The sequence below is a fragment of the Pleurodeles waltl genome, chromosome 1_2 (genome assembly GCF_031143425.1).
Source record: "Pleurodeles waltl isolate 20211129_DDA chromosome 1_2, aPleWal1.hap1.20221129, whole genome shotgun sequence".
NCBI lineage: Eukaryota > Metazoa > Chordata > Amphibia > Caudata > Salamandridae > Pleurodeles > Pleurodeles waltl.
The window spans coordinates 1,174,015,106-1,174,034,433 of record NC_090437.1 but is presented as its reverse complement, the minus strand read 5'-3'; the positions used below and the strand labels follow the sequence as shown (position 1 = coordinate 1,174,034,433).

Genomic DNA, 19,328 nt, shown 5'->3' with positions numbered 1-19,328 from the left:
AACGTTTACTTTTAAATCAAACAAGGTTATCATAATATTTTATAATACAATAATATTTTCTAAATTGTTTAACATTAGTTACATTACACACTAACACACACACACACACAATAATACATAAAAAGCTGTAATAATTCAATTTAATTTAACATTGTTTCCTATGCTGTTCTATTTTAAGTCTCTGCCTGTATTATTTTCCATTGGGGGGAGAGAGGTTAGCAGTATCAGATGTTGACATATGTGGTGCTGGACTTACTACTGCTCCTTTTTGACAGTACTAACCTTACCTTAGTAAGGGGTGGAGACATGCAAGTCTAAACTTTTGAGTAACTCTACACAATAAATTTGTGAGTAGCCCCAAGTAGAGAATCTACTCAAAAGTGTAACAAAAATGTACTATTAGTAAATATACAATATGTATATTTACCATTGTGAATAGGCCCCTTAATGTTTATCAGAATTTGCTGGAAATGAAGGAATAGGTTTGTGCAGAATGAGAGGATTTTAAATGGGCTGTCAGTTGTGCAGTATAGAAGCCAATGCATGAATAAGACTCCTAAGTGGAAAATTCGTATTTTGACCATATATGTTTTATTCATTAGTTTCTTAAACACCAATTCCAACATGGAATCTAAGAGTACCTACAGTATCAACAAAAGCACATCAGTGGAAAAACGGAGACATTCTGTATTCCCAAAATAATTAGTTTCAGAGACAGTGCAGACTGTGCTTCCATTGTTTAGTTTAGAAACTCTTTAGCAATTTCTGTAGAGATTAACGAACCAGCATCAGTTCAAAATACACTTTACCTGGATGTAAAGGTCCACTAGTTCTCGTTGCCCCAGAACATGGTAGATTTTTCCAGCCTGTAGCCAACCAAATGCTTCTTTGTCTTTTTGTTGAAGATCAATGAAAATTCCAAGACTTCTTTTGGTGTATTCCAATGCTGACCTGTAAGCCCTAAAACATATTTACAGTGCAATTTAGTTGTTACATTTTCATTTGAGAGCACTGATTTTTATTACATTGCAATTTAACGCTAGTGGGAGAGAACACAGCTGTTTTGAAGAGCAAATGCACGTAAACAAACCTTTTTAGTGAAGCCTTAGTCTGTTACACCATCGATCTTTAATTGGTTGTATCTGTTGCTGCACTATGTGCCCTTCCAGATAATTGTATAACAGAATATCGTGTTTAGAAATAGCATCTGACATTGATATTGGGCCCTAAAATGTTTTTTGACAAAAATATAATTTCCTGTCTTGTAGATTCTCTGTTATTTCTGTTTTTAACTCCATTTGGGTTAATATTCTGTAGAATATGATATTTAGGATGCAATATTTATGTCAGGCGATGTTCTGCCAATGATATTCTGGTATCCCACCAGACAGAAAGTGGACAGTGTCCAGTGTAGCAGCCATGTTGGGGTTAGGCAAAGGAGGTGATAAAAGTGTGGGACCATTTTAGGCGTGGTTTATGCACCTTACCACAATCTGTTCAACATGTCAAGGGCAGTGTACACTGATTTATTGCAGTTTGTGCCACCCACCCTTAGGGCTTAGTTCCTGAGAAGCTGTGTTTGGGATTCAGGTTCAACAGTCTAGCACTGTGGGTTCTCAGTCTAAATACTTGCAGTGTTTTGACAAACACTAAGCTTTGTTTAACCTGGGCAGCAACCATTCGGAACTTGGTTCAACAATGCTAACATTTCCACTGGTCTAGATGTTCTGCCCTAGAAACCATTCACAAATTCCCATATCAAAACTTGCAAAAGATTACAATGTATCTAAGGCTTTCATAGAGGCGATGAGACATCAAACCTATGACCTGCTATAAGATTGAAAAACTATGAGAAGTGTGAAAAAGTGCCTGGCCGTATGAAGTGACAACGATAACCATGCTATCTGGTACCATTTCAACAATTACTCACTGACACACCTCTTTGTATAAATACTCCAAGCAATACGATAATACATGCATCAACAGCTACCCATCCGCAAATCATAAAAACCTGCACACAAAAATAATCGGCAAATGCCTCCATCCTTGACCAACGTACCCATAAATACAATGCCAGACCTATTGGCTTTACCAATGCACATGCATGTTTCCAAATACGTATAAACAGAACTGCAAAATCTTCAACTGGTCAAACCATTTGCAGAGAAAGATTTATGATCCAGCATAAGATCAAAATGCTTGAAACAAAATAGCGAATATTAGTCTAGAAAGTCAGCACACGCAGGAAACACCGTTATGTTAATTTAATAAAAGGAATTGGGGCAGCATGCTCTCCAGTCTCTGCAGAGTAGATAACACTTGCTGAGCCCTTAACATAATGTACATAAATACCCCGATATCCAGTTGACAAAAATGTACTGGGCTACATACTCGCAGAACTGTAACAAAAGCAGAATGGGCCTCGATAGAAAACACTTTCATTAGCACTTTTAGGATCTAAACAAACGAAAATACTTTAATTGTGACTTTGGTTTACTTTTCAGATCCCATTAATTATCACAGTCAGAGCCACAGGTATAGTGACACCTTGTGTGTAGGACCAGTGTTGGTTTCTTCATGTGTAGATTAATATGTAGATTTTATAGGAAAATTACGATAGCAGTATCAGAATATTTTTGCAGCATTTATATTGTCTTATCATTTTAGTACCACCCAAACTCTGGTAGATGGCAGACATTTATCGTCTTAATTCCATGTGAAAATACCAACCAATTAACGAATGTTCCACGGAAAAATAAACCTTGCTTGGTTCACCATCTAATTCACCATCTACCACCAAACTACCAAAAATAGCTGAGTGTTCCTTGTGCATCATGGGCATTTAGAATGCCAAGGACTAGCTGATGAATCCTGGCTTAAGATCAATGGCTACAGTCTCTGGGTTCTGACGTTTGCCAATTAGGGTATCCCAGGCAAACGCTAGTGGAGGCAATAGATCTCCAATATGGGACACCTGAGCCAAAACTTTATCGATTATATTTGCTTCAAGAGACTTGAGAGTTAAAAAAAAAAAGTGACCAAGGGTTACTGCTGAGGGTTATAACTGAGCACAACTATGCTACGAATACAAACAGGATTGTTCTCTTGTAACTTAATTCTACCTAAGGAATTCTTTGCAAACTGAGTGAAGCATCTCTTTTTACCATCACAAGCGCCACACTAGTTAAACGAGCTAATGCATTTCATATGTAGGCAATGGTCCTAATCTAGACTAAGGACCACATTACAAGAGTCGATGTGTGGTTCTATGTGTTAGACTGGCTGTGAAGTGAAATTCATTTAGCAGTTCCATAATTTGGCAGACCATAACAGTCTACCAGTCTGTTTTTAGGTCAAGCGTGCAAGCGCTCTGACGTGTTGTAATCTATCTGGGGGCTTTTACCCACACCCCCCACACGCCCATCACTATCATTTGTTCATGTGCTTGCCTTTTAAAAATCCTTTGTTATCATTGGTAAATGCTTTATGCTTCTCCCTCCTTGGGGCAGTTTTGTTACCGTCTTGGCTATCGACCCTGTTACATGGAAAATTGCATGATTGCCCATACGTTTGACTGCGAGCAAATTTCTTTTTTCTTTTGTGTCTCTCCTTCGTGCTCATGCTCATTCAGCTTGCTTATGTCAACTGTTTTACTTTTAATTTTCAATTTAAATGGCAAAAAAGCCAGTTAGGAATTTACAACGATAATAGTTCTAACTCGTTCTTTTTTAACTGAGGAATACTTAAAAGGTTTGCAGTGGTGGAGCATGGTGTTCTTAAGGGCACCCATCTTTTCAACTTTTTCAGACAAATACAGGAGCCAGCCCACAAAGGGGATCTATGAACAATGCATAGCGCCTTGAATTGGATACAGTATTTATTAGGGATCCAAGAAAGTTGAGAGAGCAAAGAACGAGAGTGAGAGAATCTCGGGCCCCTAAGAATGAAGCGAGCTGTCGCATCTTGAACAATCTGAAGTATGTATAATCGGTAAAATGAATTTCCTTAATTGAGACGGTTGGCGTAATTGAGATTGGATCCAATAAAGGTATAAACAGCCAAACTTTGCTACCCTCATCATTTGAAAAAGGTATAATGTTCACAAGTATATTTAGGAAGCAGTTACAGGAAGAGGCAATGGTTGAGACTAGATCTCAAGACATGATCTGGCATAGACAATTCATAATCTTTCATGACTCATACTAATTTGGGATTCAGGCCAATAAAAGCCACAAATAGTCACACAAAAAGAGAGAATGAAAGTTTTGTACAATAAGCAACACTCAATAGATTGGTACCAGACAAAGCACAAAGGGGCTCTTTGGAATTTATTGGATGTTAGGATCCTGAGTGAACACCACTGGCTAACATCAATTCAAGCATTCAATAAATCTCTTTGTTGTTTTTTACAGTAGATGTAGTAAGTACCATGGTATAAACAACGTGGGCCTTGTGCTCAATGTGTCACAGGACACAAGTTAAAACTCACTTTGGAGTCCTAATTAGGTTGAAACCAGTCTGGGTTCCTTGTGTTTCAGTATGAAGGGGACCTGGTTTAACAGTTCAGGTCGGATTGTTTCTTTTTGGAGCACAGCCAAGACTGATTTTCATCTGGCTGGTCTTTGTCTAGGGTGAAATAGTGGACAAAAAACAATGGACTGGAATGCACCCCATGTGATTGGCATTAATTCAAGCATCATTTCACATCACTTTGTTGTTTGTTGCCAGAGGAGCTACAATACACCAACATTCAGAATTAAGAAATATCTTTTTCACAAACAATCCCTGACCTCATACATAAACGTGTGGGCTTAATTTAAATAGATGCCTCTACAAGAAGTAGAAAATACTTGTATTACATTCATTCACACATAAAAGCAAGGGCTCCCACTGAAATAATCTTGTTCTCTCCCCAGGGCCACCAGTAGATCAAAGACGAGGGTGTCAGTACCTCCTTGCTGGAGGGGTGCACTATTCTTGCATGGATTACAACCTCACAAGCAACATTAATTCAAATAGCAATTCTGTACCATATGTAACGGCAAATTTACAATGTTTTCATGCAATGTAGAGTTGCTGTGCTGCATTGTGTGAACGTGAGACAACAGAACAAGACCATATCTACTAAGATATGGTACAGTTCCACACTCCTGGAGCACTTTAGGCTCCCTTGTGCCAACACACACACACTTGCACTATTGTGCATGGGTGTATGTGTGATGTCAAGCATAGGTTTTGTACTCTAAGGATACTATCCCAGTAAAAAACAGACTATGCTTCGACAAGGATTAACACTTCAAACTTTCTATGTGTGCTGTACAGTATAGTTTGAAAAATCTGGAAAAAAAGGTTTTCTCCTACGTTACTCCTGCCTCAATGAGATTTACCAATGTTAGTAGATAGAAACTTATAAGTGGTTGCATGGGAATTCCTATGTACCCTCCGTGGCCCACCCTCTTGCCGCAAAGTAACACAAAAGTAGCATATAGAACTATATTGTGTTACTTTAGGGCTACTTTTCAGAGTAAAACATGTTATGTGTCAGAAAGTATATCCCAATAAAACATTTTGTGCCAATTTACATCAAATCTGTTGCAAAGTGTTAGTAAAAAACGCCCTTTACTAAGCTGAGCTGAGATTGAGCCTCTTTCAATTGTTGTGTGTGTGTATGTGTTTGTATTTATGTATATCTGCATAGAAAATACCATCTCTGGTCTTCCATTTAATGGCAGCTGCAGCACAGATCCATGCCAAAGTAAAGCCTGGGCCCAACCTGTGTACAGTGCCAGGACCCTTAGTCCTCCTGGCAACTCACCCTCCACTGTCGCTATTCCACTGCGACCCTCTGCACCCTGAACCCCAGTTGCATTTCACAGCATTGCTGTTAAGCCCAGTTGCTCAAAACTGAAGATGTGTTCTCCTGCATCCCCTGGCATTTCACATGCACCCTCCCATACCCACCTCACTCCTCCAGCACGTCACATAACCAACACACTCCACACATACAACCACATACACCCACTACCACACCCCACCCTATCCTGCATACTCCTCAACACTCGCTCCCTCACTATAAATGCCACTGAAATTTGTGATCTGCTACACAACCACTCACTGTACCTGCTCTTACACACCAAAATCTGGGTGACTCCGTTATCGAGCCCCGTCATTGCCACATTAATCCCCCTGGTTATAAGATTGCAAGACAAGACAGTATAAACAGAACAAAAGTGGTGTCACTATTATCTTAAAATAATTAATCTATAGCTGCACTACCTTAGAAAACACCATCAGCAACATTGAAGACTTCACCTTCACTCCTCATCACCTCCTACCTATTCCCTAGAGTGGCAGACTCGTGTACCGCCCTCTCAGAACATGTGCCACCTTGGCAGTGCCACTGTGAACTTTGTCACCCTTCTTTTCCTTGATTCCAGTGCCTTCATTCTACTTGGTGATCTCAACTACAACCTGGAGGACCTCAATGGACTTCCAACATGACTGATCTCCTTGAGAACCTGTCCAACTCACACAGAAAGTGGAATGCCTCTGACACATCCCTAGACACCTCCTCAAACCCACCCTGACCAGCTTCAGTGACATCATAAAAGACAATCCCTAACGATCACCTGGTCTTAAAGCCCCCATTAATTTCAGCATACAGATCCCATACCCTTGAAGAAACACCTGCATCAAATCTTCACAATGTGACTAGAACATGATCTCAGAAGCATCCTGGTCTTCCGAACTCCTACATTACTGGGCTTGACACAACAACATCCCTGAATCCATCTCCAGTTTCAAGGTCTGGATCATCACCTGCGCAGGCACCATGACTCCTCTCACAGCCAACAAAACCATAGAAACAAGACTGCAAGCCAGTTAGTACATGTATACATTAACTTTAATGTAGATGGAGACAAAGTCAGGATGACACCAACAAGAGCACCTACAATCCATCCTCAGCTGAGATCATCAGCAAATCTGACCCATCAAAAGCTCCATGCTGATCGACTGCATGGAAAGCAGCACCAATGCTGTAAAGATAACCATAAACTCTGCTATAGTGAAAGATGTCACCTCTCTGGCAGCCTGCTTCACCAGCATAAGCCTCTCTCAGGACTTCTACACTCAGCTGTTCCTACTCTTCAGCAACAAGATCACCAGCATCTACGAAAACTCAAAGCCCCAAAGGACTCTTGAACCCTCGCAGCCCTCCTGCCTATCTCATACAATAACCACATTACCACCCAGACTACCTGGCCCTCCATCCCCACTCAAGAAACAGCAACAACCTTGCTGTCCATACACCCCAGAGCTCCCCAGACCCCCTGCTCTCACCACATCTTCATTAAAGGACTAGACCCTATTACCGCAGTCCTCAGCCCGATCCTGAACAACGCATTCATTTCAGCGACCCACCTGGATGATTGGAAACAAGATACAGTGCTCCTCCTCAAGAAACCCTCAGCAGAGCTGAAGATGCTAGCCAGCTACCACCTATATCTCTCTTACCTACCCAGTAAAAGCCATGGAATAGATGATAAACAAACACCTTGGCACTCACCTCAATGAAAAACACCTTCTCGATTTCATACAATCTGGATTCAATCCCAGCCCCAGTACTTAGACCTCCCTCACTGCCACCACGGATGACATCTGGATTATAATGCACAGAGGTGACACCAGGGCCCTCAGCATAAAGGACCTTTATGCAGCCTTCGACAATGTCTCCCACCTCATCCTCACTCAACAACTGCATGATTCTGGCATCCAAGGACACGTTCTTTGATGGATTTGCTCCTTCTTGATGAGCCACACACAGTCTGTTAGCCTGGCAGCCTTCACTTTAGAAGCTGTCAACAACATGTGCGTAGTCCCACAATGATCTTCACTCAGCCCCACCTTGTTCAACTCCTACATTACCACACTCACCAGCATCATGTGGGCCCATGGATTCAACATCACATCCTGGACAGAACATGTATACATAGTTGGTTGCAGGAAGCACTAGTGAACTCTACAGGGAAACAGTGGGGGGAAAGTACAAATACATTCTTTACATTCTGTAGTGCTACAATAAGTGGGTTGTAGTTCCTCAAAAAGAAATATGGGAATGCTCAATTAAACCAGTGCCTGCTCTTATGAATAAATGTCCAATCTAGTTTTCATACCTCAGTTGGAAGCAAGATAAAACAGAACCTGTTGTTGAGAGAATATTTGTTTAGATTACATACAGGTGCAATCAGTCTTGGAGTTTGAACTCTATTGAACTGTCATTAATGAGTCAGAGATTTTAATGATGGTCAAATTATCAGTTGCTACTGAAGCATCTATGTTGAATTAGGAGAAAGAGGCCTTGTTAAGCAGTAACACCAGCACCTTAATCTTGTGGGCTAACCCCACATATTCCTGTTGTTTTTGCTGGGGTTAGAACTGTGTGCACTATAACTATTACACTGCAATTCATTATCACATTGTGTGCTTTTACTCTAAATAGTACTGTCAAATTCGTTACACGACTAGCTTAATTAAGTTTGCTGTAAGGCCACTGTAGGTTTGTACAGGAAATCAACAAGAGGTGTGAAATCTGTACTAAATGCATGAGCTGCATGTACGTATTCACACCAATTGCAAATATGGCCAAAAGGTGTGGGTGCAGGGAACACCACTCTGTCCTCGCTGGACTATAGATGAAAAAGCATTGAAGTAACACAGCAAAGGAAAGGAGCGTACCTACTTTTATACATTTATAAGTCACTTTGATGTGTCCCAAGTGCAGCCACATGGCTGGGTGCATAATGTTTAAAAAGGCGAACATTCGGAATATGAAAGAAAATAATGCCCCACGGTGAAAATGAACAAAACGATTTCTCACTGGGTATGCCAATAGACGTTTCCAAGAGAAGGTCTATTTGTGAATAAAAGTTGTTGTTACTCAATCAGGAAAAATTATGGGAATGTGCTTAAAAGTAATTTTTCACTTTTTGTCAAAAGAAATCTGTCAGTAATCATTGCAGATGTTTGAGAAGTGTAATGGAAAAGTAACTTGTTATTAACAGGTGTTCTAATTATTAATAACTCACATTGCATAATGTACATTTGCAAGGAGTCATAAAATTACCTGCCTTATGAATATTGTTTTGTGATTTCCTGTAGTTAGCAACAAATGTAGGGATGGAGGCCTGCCTGCAAGGGACAGCAGAACACTGTCCAGCCAGCTGCATTTCCAAAATGGGAACCATTTGGTGAAAAAGCTGGAGACAACTTCCCCTTTGCGAATAAATTATCACCCTAATTCTGGGGTTTGTGCCCGCAATTGCATTAAAGCATACTTTTTTGACTTAAATAGAAGAAGGTGCTGATTTCATAGCTCCCCCCCCCATTTGTGATTCAGGAAGGGTCTCAAAGGTTGCATACGCCCTTTTACGAGTTGGAAAAAAAATTGTATGTATAACAAGAATATGTTGCGGTTGCACACCCTGTGATTTCACGAATTTCAGGGTTTGCATCTGCAAATGCACTTGGCATATCTGACCCTTACTCGTCAACATACAAAAAAAGTCTCAGAAACATTATGGGCCTCATTACGAACCTGGGGTCTTAAGACTGCCAGGGCTGCGGTGGCGGTCCGACAGCCACATTACAACCGTGGTGGTTGTGCCACAGTCGGACCGCCAGCACTGTCAGTTTTCCTCCACTGAAGGGGCTGGCAGTGCTGGCTGTCCTAATCCGTCAGGGCAGTGCTGCCCTGGGGATTATGAATCCCTTCTCCACCAGCAATTACATGTTGGTAGCCCCGACCTATAAAGGCTGGCGGAGACAGGGTGCAGGGGGACCCATGGGGGCCCCTGCACTGCCCATGCTCTTGGAACGGGCAGTGCAGGGACCCCAATGACCAGCCCCATTGTGCTTTTCACTGTCTGCTTTGCAGACAGTGAAGAGTGTAGCGGGTGCAGGTGCACCTTACGCACCGCAGCATTGCCGCCAGCTCTATTATGAGCCACCGTCTATGTTGTGGACTGCTTCCTGCTGACCCAGTGGGAAACTCGTAATGGGGCCCGCGGAAAGGGGAGGCGCACTGGCGGTAACCTGACCGCGGGTCTTTGGTGGACAGCCTTTACTTTCCGCCGAAGTCATAATAAGTTCCTATGTTACTATTTTATTCCTTCCCGCAAATCCAACTTTAATTCTTGGAACTATATGATGTAATCTTAGGGCTTTCTATTGCTTTCTCTTTAGCCTATCAAAGATTTAGAAAGTATGGGGAATAGGCAAGGATACTAATTGAAGAGGTTCTGTTGCCTGTGCTGCTATGAAATTGACGGTGTCTAGCACATACTAATAAAGTGTGACCGGCACTGCAGGGTATTGTCATTACTGTAATATGCCATACGCAGCTATTGCACAGCAGTTGCATAGGGCTTCCGATTGCTACTGACGCACTTTATCAGCCTTTCTGGTCTGGCTATAGGCAGATTCAGCTATCTGAAATACCATATATCATCAATCTGTATTTTTTGTTTGAGTAAAATTAGATATTTATAGAGAATGTGCTTTCGGGTCATCTCCTACGATACTAACTTTGATGTATTTTATTTACTTATTGCCATTGGATGGATGAGACCCATGGCATTTCAAGGATGGTTACATTGTCCAATTATTGTTCCCATTAGTTTTTGGTGACATTAAAATGTAGCTTTGATGTATTCACTTTGCTTACATGATAACATTTTAAGTGCTGCATTATCTTTTTTTTTGTTTAGGAAGAGCATGTTGTTTGGATGCCAAAGACTGCCATACAAATACACCTGTATTCACTACACAGTGTTGTATGTTTATTTCTTTGCAATCATGATAACGTTGTTGGATGCATGCAGATAGGCTTTCATAGGAATACATGCAAAATACTGTTCCTTTGTCAAAAGTATCTACTATGCAGTGGTTTGCTGTATGTCATTAAAGCTCATCACTACCAATGTAGACTTGTTCTTTTGACCACTTTTCATTATACTTTTCTTTCATGGTATAACTTAATTCAGTAATGCAGTATGTTCAGACAGAGGGCATTACTCTCATCTTCAGTACTGTTGTAGGCCAAGATGCTGCTTTGTTGTGGAATTATTTTCTTTCTAGGACAGCTTAGGGCCACACACACACAAAATGAACCATCTATTAATAAACAATTCCTGTAACAATATACCAGACCTACTGGCTTTGCCAATGCTTGTTTACAATACACTACAAAAACATCACAGATCTTTGAGAAGACTACCACTACCAGATGTAATGTGAGAACAAACACAAATAAGACTAAATTGCCCACTACTGCTACAATATAATAACTATTTACTACTTGTGAACCCATCTTATTATCACCCACATAGGATGTGGTAAATGTGGTTTAACAATCTCAAGATATTGTACTATGGAAAAAGAATCCCCTATTTTGCAGAAACTGTGTTGCCTCATAGTGATGTTGCGCCCAAAGAAAACATTTCTGCATCATGATAAAAAATACAAAATAAGCACTTCTGATCAATTTGTTCTTACCTCTCAGTGCCTAAGGACAAATATAGATGGCTAATGGTTTCCAGTATCTGGCTCTCAAATACTTTATCAGACATTTTTCTGACCAGGGATAATTGGTATTTGTTGTATATGATGCACTGGGCTTCGTCAACAGCTATCGTTCTGCAGAACTGGCACAACAACTGAAGAGCTTGGAGCTGTTCTAGGATAACAAAGGGTAATCTTGAGTGAAAGGGTTCAAGAGTTATTGACTATGCATTGTAAGGCAGACTTTCACACACATGCATTCGAGTTAAATCTCCTTCTACACATCCATACCATAATTTTTTATTTGGAAAATAAGCAACGTAACCCAAATCTTCGATTTGAAGTAAACAAGCACATTGTTACGTTTTTGGATTAACATTCTTATACTAACATCTGCAAACTAAGACAATTATATTTATTAACTCGTATTGGTATTCACAAAATGGAACCCTGACCTATGTTGCCATGTAGTGGAGCTGGTTTACAACTTGTGTTTCACAGGATGACAGAGCGTGTCTTTGTGCCAGAAAATACTGACCTATCAAGCTGCTCTGTGTCATTTTTGCAGGAGAAAGTCACTACTACAATCCTTCTCTGTAAGCACAACTCGCGGGTAAGTGATGTCATCCAAGGGAAACATAACATATTATATAACGTGTTTGTATCAAATAAAGGATAATCTGTATGTTTAATGAAACTACCCGTAAACTCCCTTTTACTTGTCTTGAAGTACACCATTGTACAGCCTATTTTGTTAACATAAAAAGGAACTTGTAATCAGATTTAATGTCGGCTCTTTTTACAACCAGACATGCCCCGTCTTCTTCTGGGATCTTTGAACTACATTTTCCAGTCTCATTTAGCTTGCTCCTTGATCCGTGCCAAGCACCATCACTGTGCTGCATGAGGTCACATGGAGCACATGAAGGAGTGCAGGACCTAGGTGGACCCTTATTCAGCGTGCTGTAAGCCTAATGGGAACCGGCGCAAGACTCACTGCTTTTGGTACCACTGTTTTTAGGACTAGTTACAGACCGCTTTAGCTATCATAAACACCTCATGTTACCAATACTTTAAAAAGTGCATGCTGGAAGGAGCAAGAGTGAGGTTCTGAGTAAGTCCTTTTCAGCAATTGTTAGGGGCGAGCGCAAAGCGCTCCGTCCTCTGCTGTAATCTCTCTTTGGGATTCTAACCACGCCCATGTCACGTCAGTCCCTTACATTTGTTAGTGGACTTGCCTTTTAAAATCCACTTGCGTTCATTAGTGATAGGCATGCATACTTCATGCCTTTTCCGGTGTTTAGCCCTCCTCGAGCGCACAGACCAACTACTGGAAACATACGAGGCTTCATGTTTTCCGTATGGTTTCCGGACTACTTTTTCTCTTTATTTCGCAGCAAGATCGCGCTTGTTTTTTTTTTTTTCTCCATTTATTGTGGCAAGAAAAGTCCGGTTGGCAGTTTACAACGCTAATAGCTCTAACTCGACCAAATGTGAGACCCGTTGCATTGCAAATGCTTGTTTTTTTATAGGTTTTTCATGGTTTACGATTGTGTGGATGGGCTGTCAATTATGGCACATCATGAATTGTTACATTATTCTATTTGTGTGCTCATTGATAATAGTGCTAAAGTAGACATTAGCTGGATTACATAAGCAACACAACTTGTAGCTTGTAATTCAATGTATATCCTTTGATGTATTTACTTTACTAACATAACAACATTTTGGTGGTTTATGCGTTTTTGTTTAGGAAGAGTGTGTTCTCCGTCCTTAAGAAATACTAAGACTATTTTCTAATCACCCCTGCAAGCTCACTGGTTTACTTTGCTGTCTTAACATGTTTCTTGTTCACCACAGACATGCACACCCGTAAGCTTTCTTACAGATGCGCCAAAAATACTGGTCTATAGTGAAAAGCATATACTAAGTAATATTCTGAGGCTAATTCCTAGTACACTCACCACTTACCATACACGCCATGTTCGAAACCGTTTTTTTTTTTTTTTTTTTTTAACTATTCTTTCAGAGTACAGCCTGTTTCTGCTAATTCAGTCTGAAATCTTCAGTACAGAGCCCTAATCTAGATTTCCATATTACAGCAGCCCAAAATGTTGTTACATTATTACATTTTCATTGTAGGACAACTGCGAACAGCTCACAGAAAGTCGTGCAACAGTTACCAAACACTTACCTTAACAAAAAAAACGGACGCATTTGCTTTGCCACAGCATGTTTGAGAAAAGCAAGACCTATGCCGGTGCTTCTTCTTTATTTTATTTCTTGTAAGTTTCTTCTCTTGCGTATTTTCTTTGAATAAAACCCTTAACAATTTCAATATTATAACTTCTTTCACAATCACTATGGTCAAAACATTTCTGCATTGACGTTTATGATTGCCACGTACAGTGCTAACTTAATCATCAGACTCCTTTTTAAAACACTATGGCGATAAGGAAGATCACATGTAATCCTTAAGAGTTGTTCATGTGAGTTTACTGAAGATTCATGTAACAACCTCAGCCAGCAATCTCCTTGAAAGACTTCTTTCAATTTGCCTCCTTAACTCCCTACAGTACAAATCATAACATTCTCGGAATCCCCAGAGCAGAACATTCTAAGATCCATAGACTAATGAAGATACCATGCACTTTCCCCCATAACAAACCAAAAAATATTACAAAAAATCAACAGTAATCGAGGAAGTAATATAAATAACACACAACATAATGTAAAATACATCAACAAAGGTTGGACTGATCACAACCTACCGAACATTGTGTTTTTGAAAGTGTGGCTTTACACTTTTGAGAGTTTCTTCTTATCTTTGTCTAAGCTGCTACAGCTCACTTCCACAGTCTTTGAGTCCTGTCAGCTCTCCTTTCGACATCTTCTCATCTGAGAACCATTTGACCAATGTGAAATAAACTACACTTAACCACTCTACTTAAATTCCAAAATCTGTGGCCCTCAGTCTTCACCACATTTTTAAACAACTTAATCAACTTCATGGGTTTGTTGAATTTGGAGACACTGGTACATGAAGCAGGAAGTTTGATCTTCACCATATCAACAATCAGTAAATTTGTCGCCTTGACTCTCTTCTGTTCATCAAACTCTCTTTTCCTCCTCAAAATGTTTTCCTCCTCCATATCCATCAACTAATATCCCTTCCTTTTATTCACTCAACTGGGACACATCACAGTTGGGCTTCCTACCTTTGAATAGCTCAAAGGGAGTCACACCCATCATGGAATGTGGGGTCATCCTATACACTCATATTTTATCTCTCAATGTCTCCCTTCAGCTCTTGCCGCCAGCTTTTGCACATTGCATAGTCTCTTTCAAGACCCTGTTAAATTGCTGGATCATACCATTTGCTTCAGCATAATATAATGATGTTTTCCTGGGCCCTATACCGTTATTCCTCAATAAATCTTTCATCTCCCTAAAATAAAACAGAGGGTTAACCCTCCCGGCCAAATATTTAATCTAGGAAGGTAATAACGACAGGTTTCTACTGAGTTTACAACCTTGATTTCCAGCCACATGGCATACATGTCTATGCAACTCAATTCGTAACGATCCAGACTGGATGTGCGAAGTGGACCGATTATATTCAAAGCAATTTCCTCCCACGGACCACAAGGTATCTAGCAAACACACTTGGGTTGTGCCCGACAATTTAATATGTTATCACTGCTCAAGCATCCTTACCATCCTTTCCACCATTAAGTCCATAACTGGTCACCAATAATCAGCACAAATTTGTTTTTCTGGTTCCTCACTATAAGATTCACCATCAAAACCATCCCCAAGTTCATCCATATCATCCTCCCCATGTAGTCGTGAAAAACAATCAGCTCATGAATACCTACTTCAGGGGTTTATGGTCTGTCTTAATTTCAAAGACGCTACCCCACAAAAATGCAATTAACTTATGCATGGCCCAATATACAGCCAAAGCCTCCTCCTTGGTTTTGGAGTAATTCATTTCAGTACCCTTCAAACTTCTGAAATGAACAAAACTGTCTTCTCCTGACCCTCAGTCACCTGTATAAGAACAGCTCCTAAGCTCTTTGGGTATCTGCATGTCATTATAGTGGTCTCATGACCAGGGTCACACCCATTTAAACAAAGATCTTTCTTTAGCTAAGATCTCAAAAGATCATACTCATCTCACATTCACAGTCTCAAAGAAATTCCTTATCCTTCTTCAGCAAAGCTCTCATATTCTTACTCTTCTCAGTAAAATTAGAAACAAATTTACTATAGCATTTTGCCATCCTGAAAAACGTCACTAGCTCCTCTTTGTAAGAAGGACATGGCATGTCACTAATAGTATTTATCAAATCCTATTTGGGATGACTCTATTCTGAAGAGATATAATGCCCTATGTATTCAATGTGGACACTCTGAATTTACATTTTTCTGACTTCAGGGTTAGACTGCAAACTTCTAGCTACCCTGGACTTTATGTAACCGCATATCATGTTCCTGAAGTTTACTACCAAACATCAATATATCTTGCTAGATCTTTCAGAAGGAACACCCTTTAGCCCACTTTCCATCGCCCTTTGGAACATGGATAAAGCAGAAATTAATCCAAAGGGCACCCTTACATATTTAAAAGTGCCAAATGGAGTAAAAAATGATGTTAACTCTTGTGATAAAGAAGTTAACTTGAGTTGATGATAAGCATATGCTACATTCACAAAAGAGAAATACATTGCATTGCCCAAAGAACTCAGCATTTCTGTTATTTAGGGAAGGGGATAATGGTCAACAATTATACATTGGTTTAACATAATAAGATCAACACAGAGGCTTACCTCACCATATGCCTTTTTTGCCATAACTACTTGCAACCATTTTGTCTCTTCGACCTGTTCAATTATACCATCATACTTCAGCTTCTCTAACTTTCGAGCTATATCATCCTTTACTTACAATGGAACATTGCTCACCTTACTTACTTTGGATACAGAACCAGGTCTAATCTTAATAAAGAGAAGATCATTTTTCAAACAACCTAATACATCCTTAAAAACATGACGAAAAAATGCTTTAAAACTAGAATTTGCAGAAGCATCCAGGACAAAGTTCACTTGTTCTTTGAGTCTCACGCAAGGAGATTCATTCAGTTCCAGGTAAACCATCAAATCCCTCCGATACAACCAGCATATGAGAGAGTCTCCTTTCATTGAAGAATATACGTTCTCAAAGAAATTCTATGCAATCATTAAACTAACCCAATAGCTTAAGGGGTTCACTTCCGTACCCTTTCTATGTTATATCAGGTCTGAAAAGTTTTACCTTGCCTTTCAATTTAGCATTTTAAAAGACGTTTGTACCAATGTAATCTTGGCTTCTGAGACAAATAAGATTTTTACATGGGCACCTTCAATATGTACTTCAGCAAAAGGACCCACTTCATTATTCACCTGTACTTGTAAAACAATTTCATTACATTCCTCCTCCGAAGTATAGTCTACTTCACTTACTTTCCCTTTGTTAATCTTAGATGTACAACTATTTGTAAAATGCTCCCTTTTTCCACATATTTTGCAGTTGGCTTTTCAACCTGGACAATCTTTAAAATTAGCGAAATGATAGACACTGCTACATCAAAAATATTTAGCTTGAGATTCCTTACAGTCTTTAGATTCTTCTTTCTTAAGTGTCTTAGTTTTTACTATACGAATACTGTTAACATCACTCTCTCATATATAACATTCTCCTTTTTGATCATTACCACACATGCCAGAGTGTTCAAAAGATTAGCAATGATTAGAACTTCTTTTAACAAAGGATTATCTTTCTGCCACAATGACTCTCTATCATTTTCAATCACATAGCCCAACACAAATTGAGCCTGAAATCGTTCTTCACACGAACGAACAAAATTACATGTTGAAGCCATTTTGCGTAAAAAAGTTATATATTCCTCCACAGAATTATTAGATCTTTGCATCTTTTTTCCAAATGATATTGTTCCAACACAGCACTTGTTTAAGGAAGGGAGTGAGCATGTAACTTATTTATGCAAATTTCGAACTCATTTAACCCTTTGGCATCTTCTTTAGAAAGATCTTTCCAAGTATTCAAACACTTCTTGACCTTTAGGACCCAAACTGTTATTGAAAGAGACTTTTTCCCTTCCACTCTTTAATGAAGTCCAACACAGCCTAGCATGATGGTCAAAAAACCATTTAGCCCAGTGATTGCCAGGAGAAGATAAAAAAGGAAGAGGATTAACATTATGGATGATGGTACAGCAAGTTATGAAATGACAAGAGGAAATTTTCAAGTGGAACTAATAACCAACAAAGGAAAAAAAAACAATATAAAAAAAACAATTTAACCATATAACATATAGTACATAGTGTTAGGCCACTATCTGAAATAATAACCGAAACCTCAGTGGTATTCAATGTAATTCCCGAGATTCTAGACTTAAAAGCATAGATGAGTTCATCATAAACAGAAGTTGTAGTGAATATGCAGTTTGAGAAACAAATTCAGAAGTTGAAGTTCCAGATATTTGCACACCACTTTTCTCATGTTGCTCTCACGTAGAAAGATTCCCAACTAAAGACAGCTGTCGCATAAATGGAGCAGCATTCTAAGTTGTACAGTAATGTTCCCACGCAAAGATGGCAGCAAGATAAATAAGGCCATCAAATTGATTCCCAATTCCAAAATGGCTGCAACGTGATGCTTGCAACATGGTGATGTGATGACGCATTGTGCTGATGTTAGACATCTGACATTCACCATCCTGGCTGGGAGAGTTTAAAGCGCTGGGAGGCGCGCAAGGGAACAACTTGCGCACTTGAATCTGTCCTTGCACAGAGAATCACTGCGCTTAAGTCGCATGTTCAATATAAATGTACCACTTGACTGTAACGATGAGTGAGAAGTTTCCTCCTTTTTTCAAAAAAAGAAAACAAAAAACCTTGGAAACAGCACAATATGCAAAAATCTACACCTCAAACACTAACCTTAGAAGAGTAGGCTTATAGAGAGTGCTATGTCCCTTAAAAGACTATAGGGGTTCCTCTCAGGCCACAGACAGAAGGTCCAGTCTTCTTCTGTTCTTCCTTCGGTCCAGGAAAGTTAGGTCCAGGAGCGTTCTTCTGATCTTTCGCAGGTCCAAGATGTGGGCCTGGAAATGACACATTTATGCCTGGAATAAGCCAGTGACAAAGCCTATGGGTTATGGGCCATAGTGCAAGCAATGAAACTTGGCCCCTGAGCTGCTATTAAAATACTCCTATAAATTAGGTACAGCATGCCCATCATATTGCTGGACCCTGGTATCACTGCACTTTCCTTCTTGCCTCCCTATCTCCTGCCCCACTTGCTTCTCATCTCATTCATCTGTTTAATGCTCTTCTCTCTTTTCTCTTTCTCAATATCTCTCTTCTTCCTCTTCTGTCTCTTACTCATCCTCATCTCTTTCCTCCCTTCTCTTCTTTTACCCTTTCCCACTTTTCTCATCCTTATCTCCTTTTTCGTTCTCACTCAACCTTAAACCCTTCTTCCATTCTGCCTCCTTTCCCTGCCCTCCTCCCCAGTTTCCACCCTTTTTTTCTTTTCTCCCTTTCCTCTCTCTCTTCTTGATTGTTTCTTTAGCCTGAACTACTTCTCTGCTCCTCCCCTTGAAAAGGAAACATAGTGCATGCCAGTAGCTTGGCTATCTAAAACAAAACAAAAAACAGAACCGGTAGCTTCGAAAAAAAACATGAGGTGGAGCAGTGCAGACA

The 19,328-nt window shown here is 39.9% G+C and overlaps 1 protein-coding gene across 3 annotated transcripts in view; it reads right to left on the bottom strand.

Annotated features, from left to right (window-relative positions):
- Positions 1-19,328, bottom strand: part of SH3TC1 (SH3 domain and tetratricopeptide repeats 1) — a 220,636-nt gene that overhangs the window by 58,404 nt on the left and 142,904 nt on the right. For all 3 annotated transcript variants that reach the window (XM_069203387.1, XM_069203393.1, XM_069203402.1), the window contains 2 exons: positions 11,554-11,734; positions 810-960 (listed from right to left, as the gene is read on the bottom strand). In XM_069203387.1, coding sequence (XP_069059488.1) covers positions 810-960; positions 11,554-11,734 — 332 coding nt within the window. The remainder of the gene's footprint in view (positions 1-809; positions 961-11,553; positions 11,735-19,328) is intronic.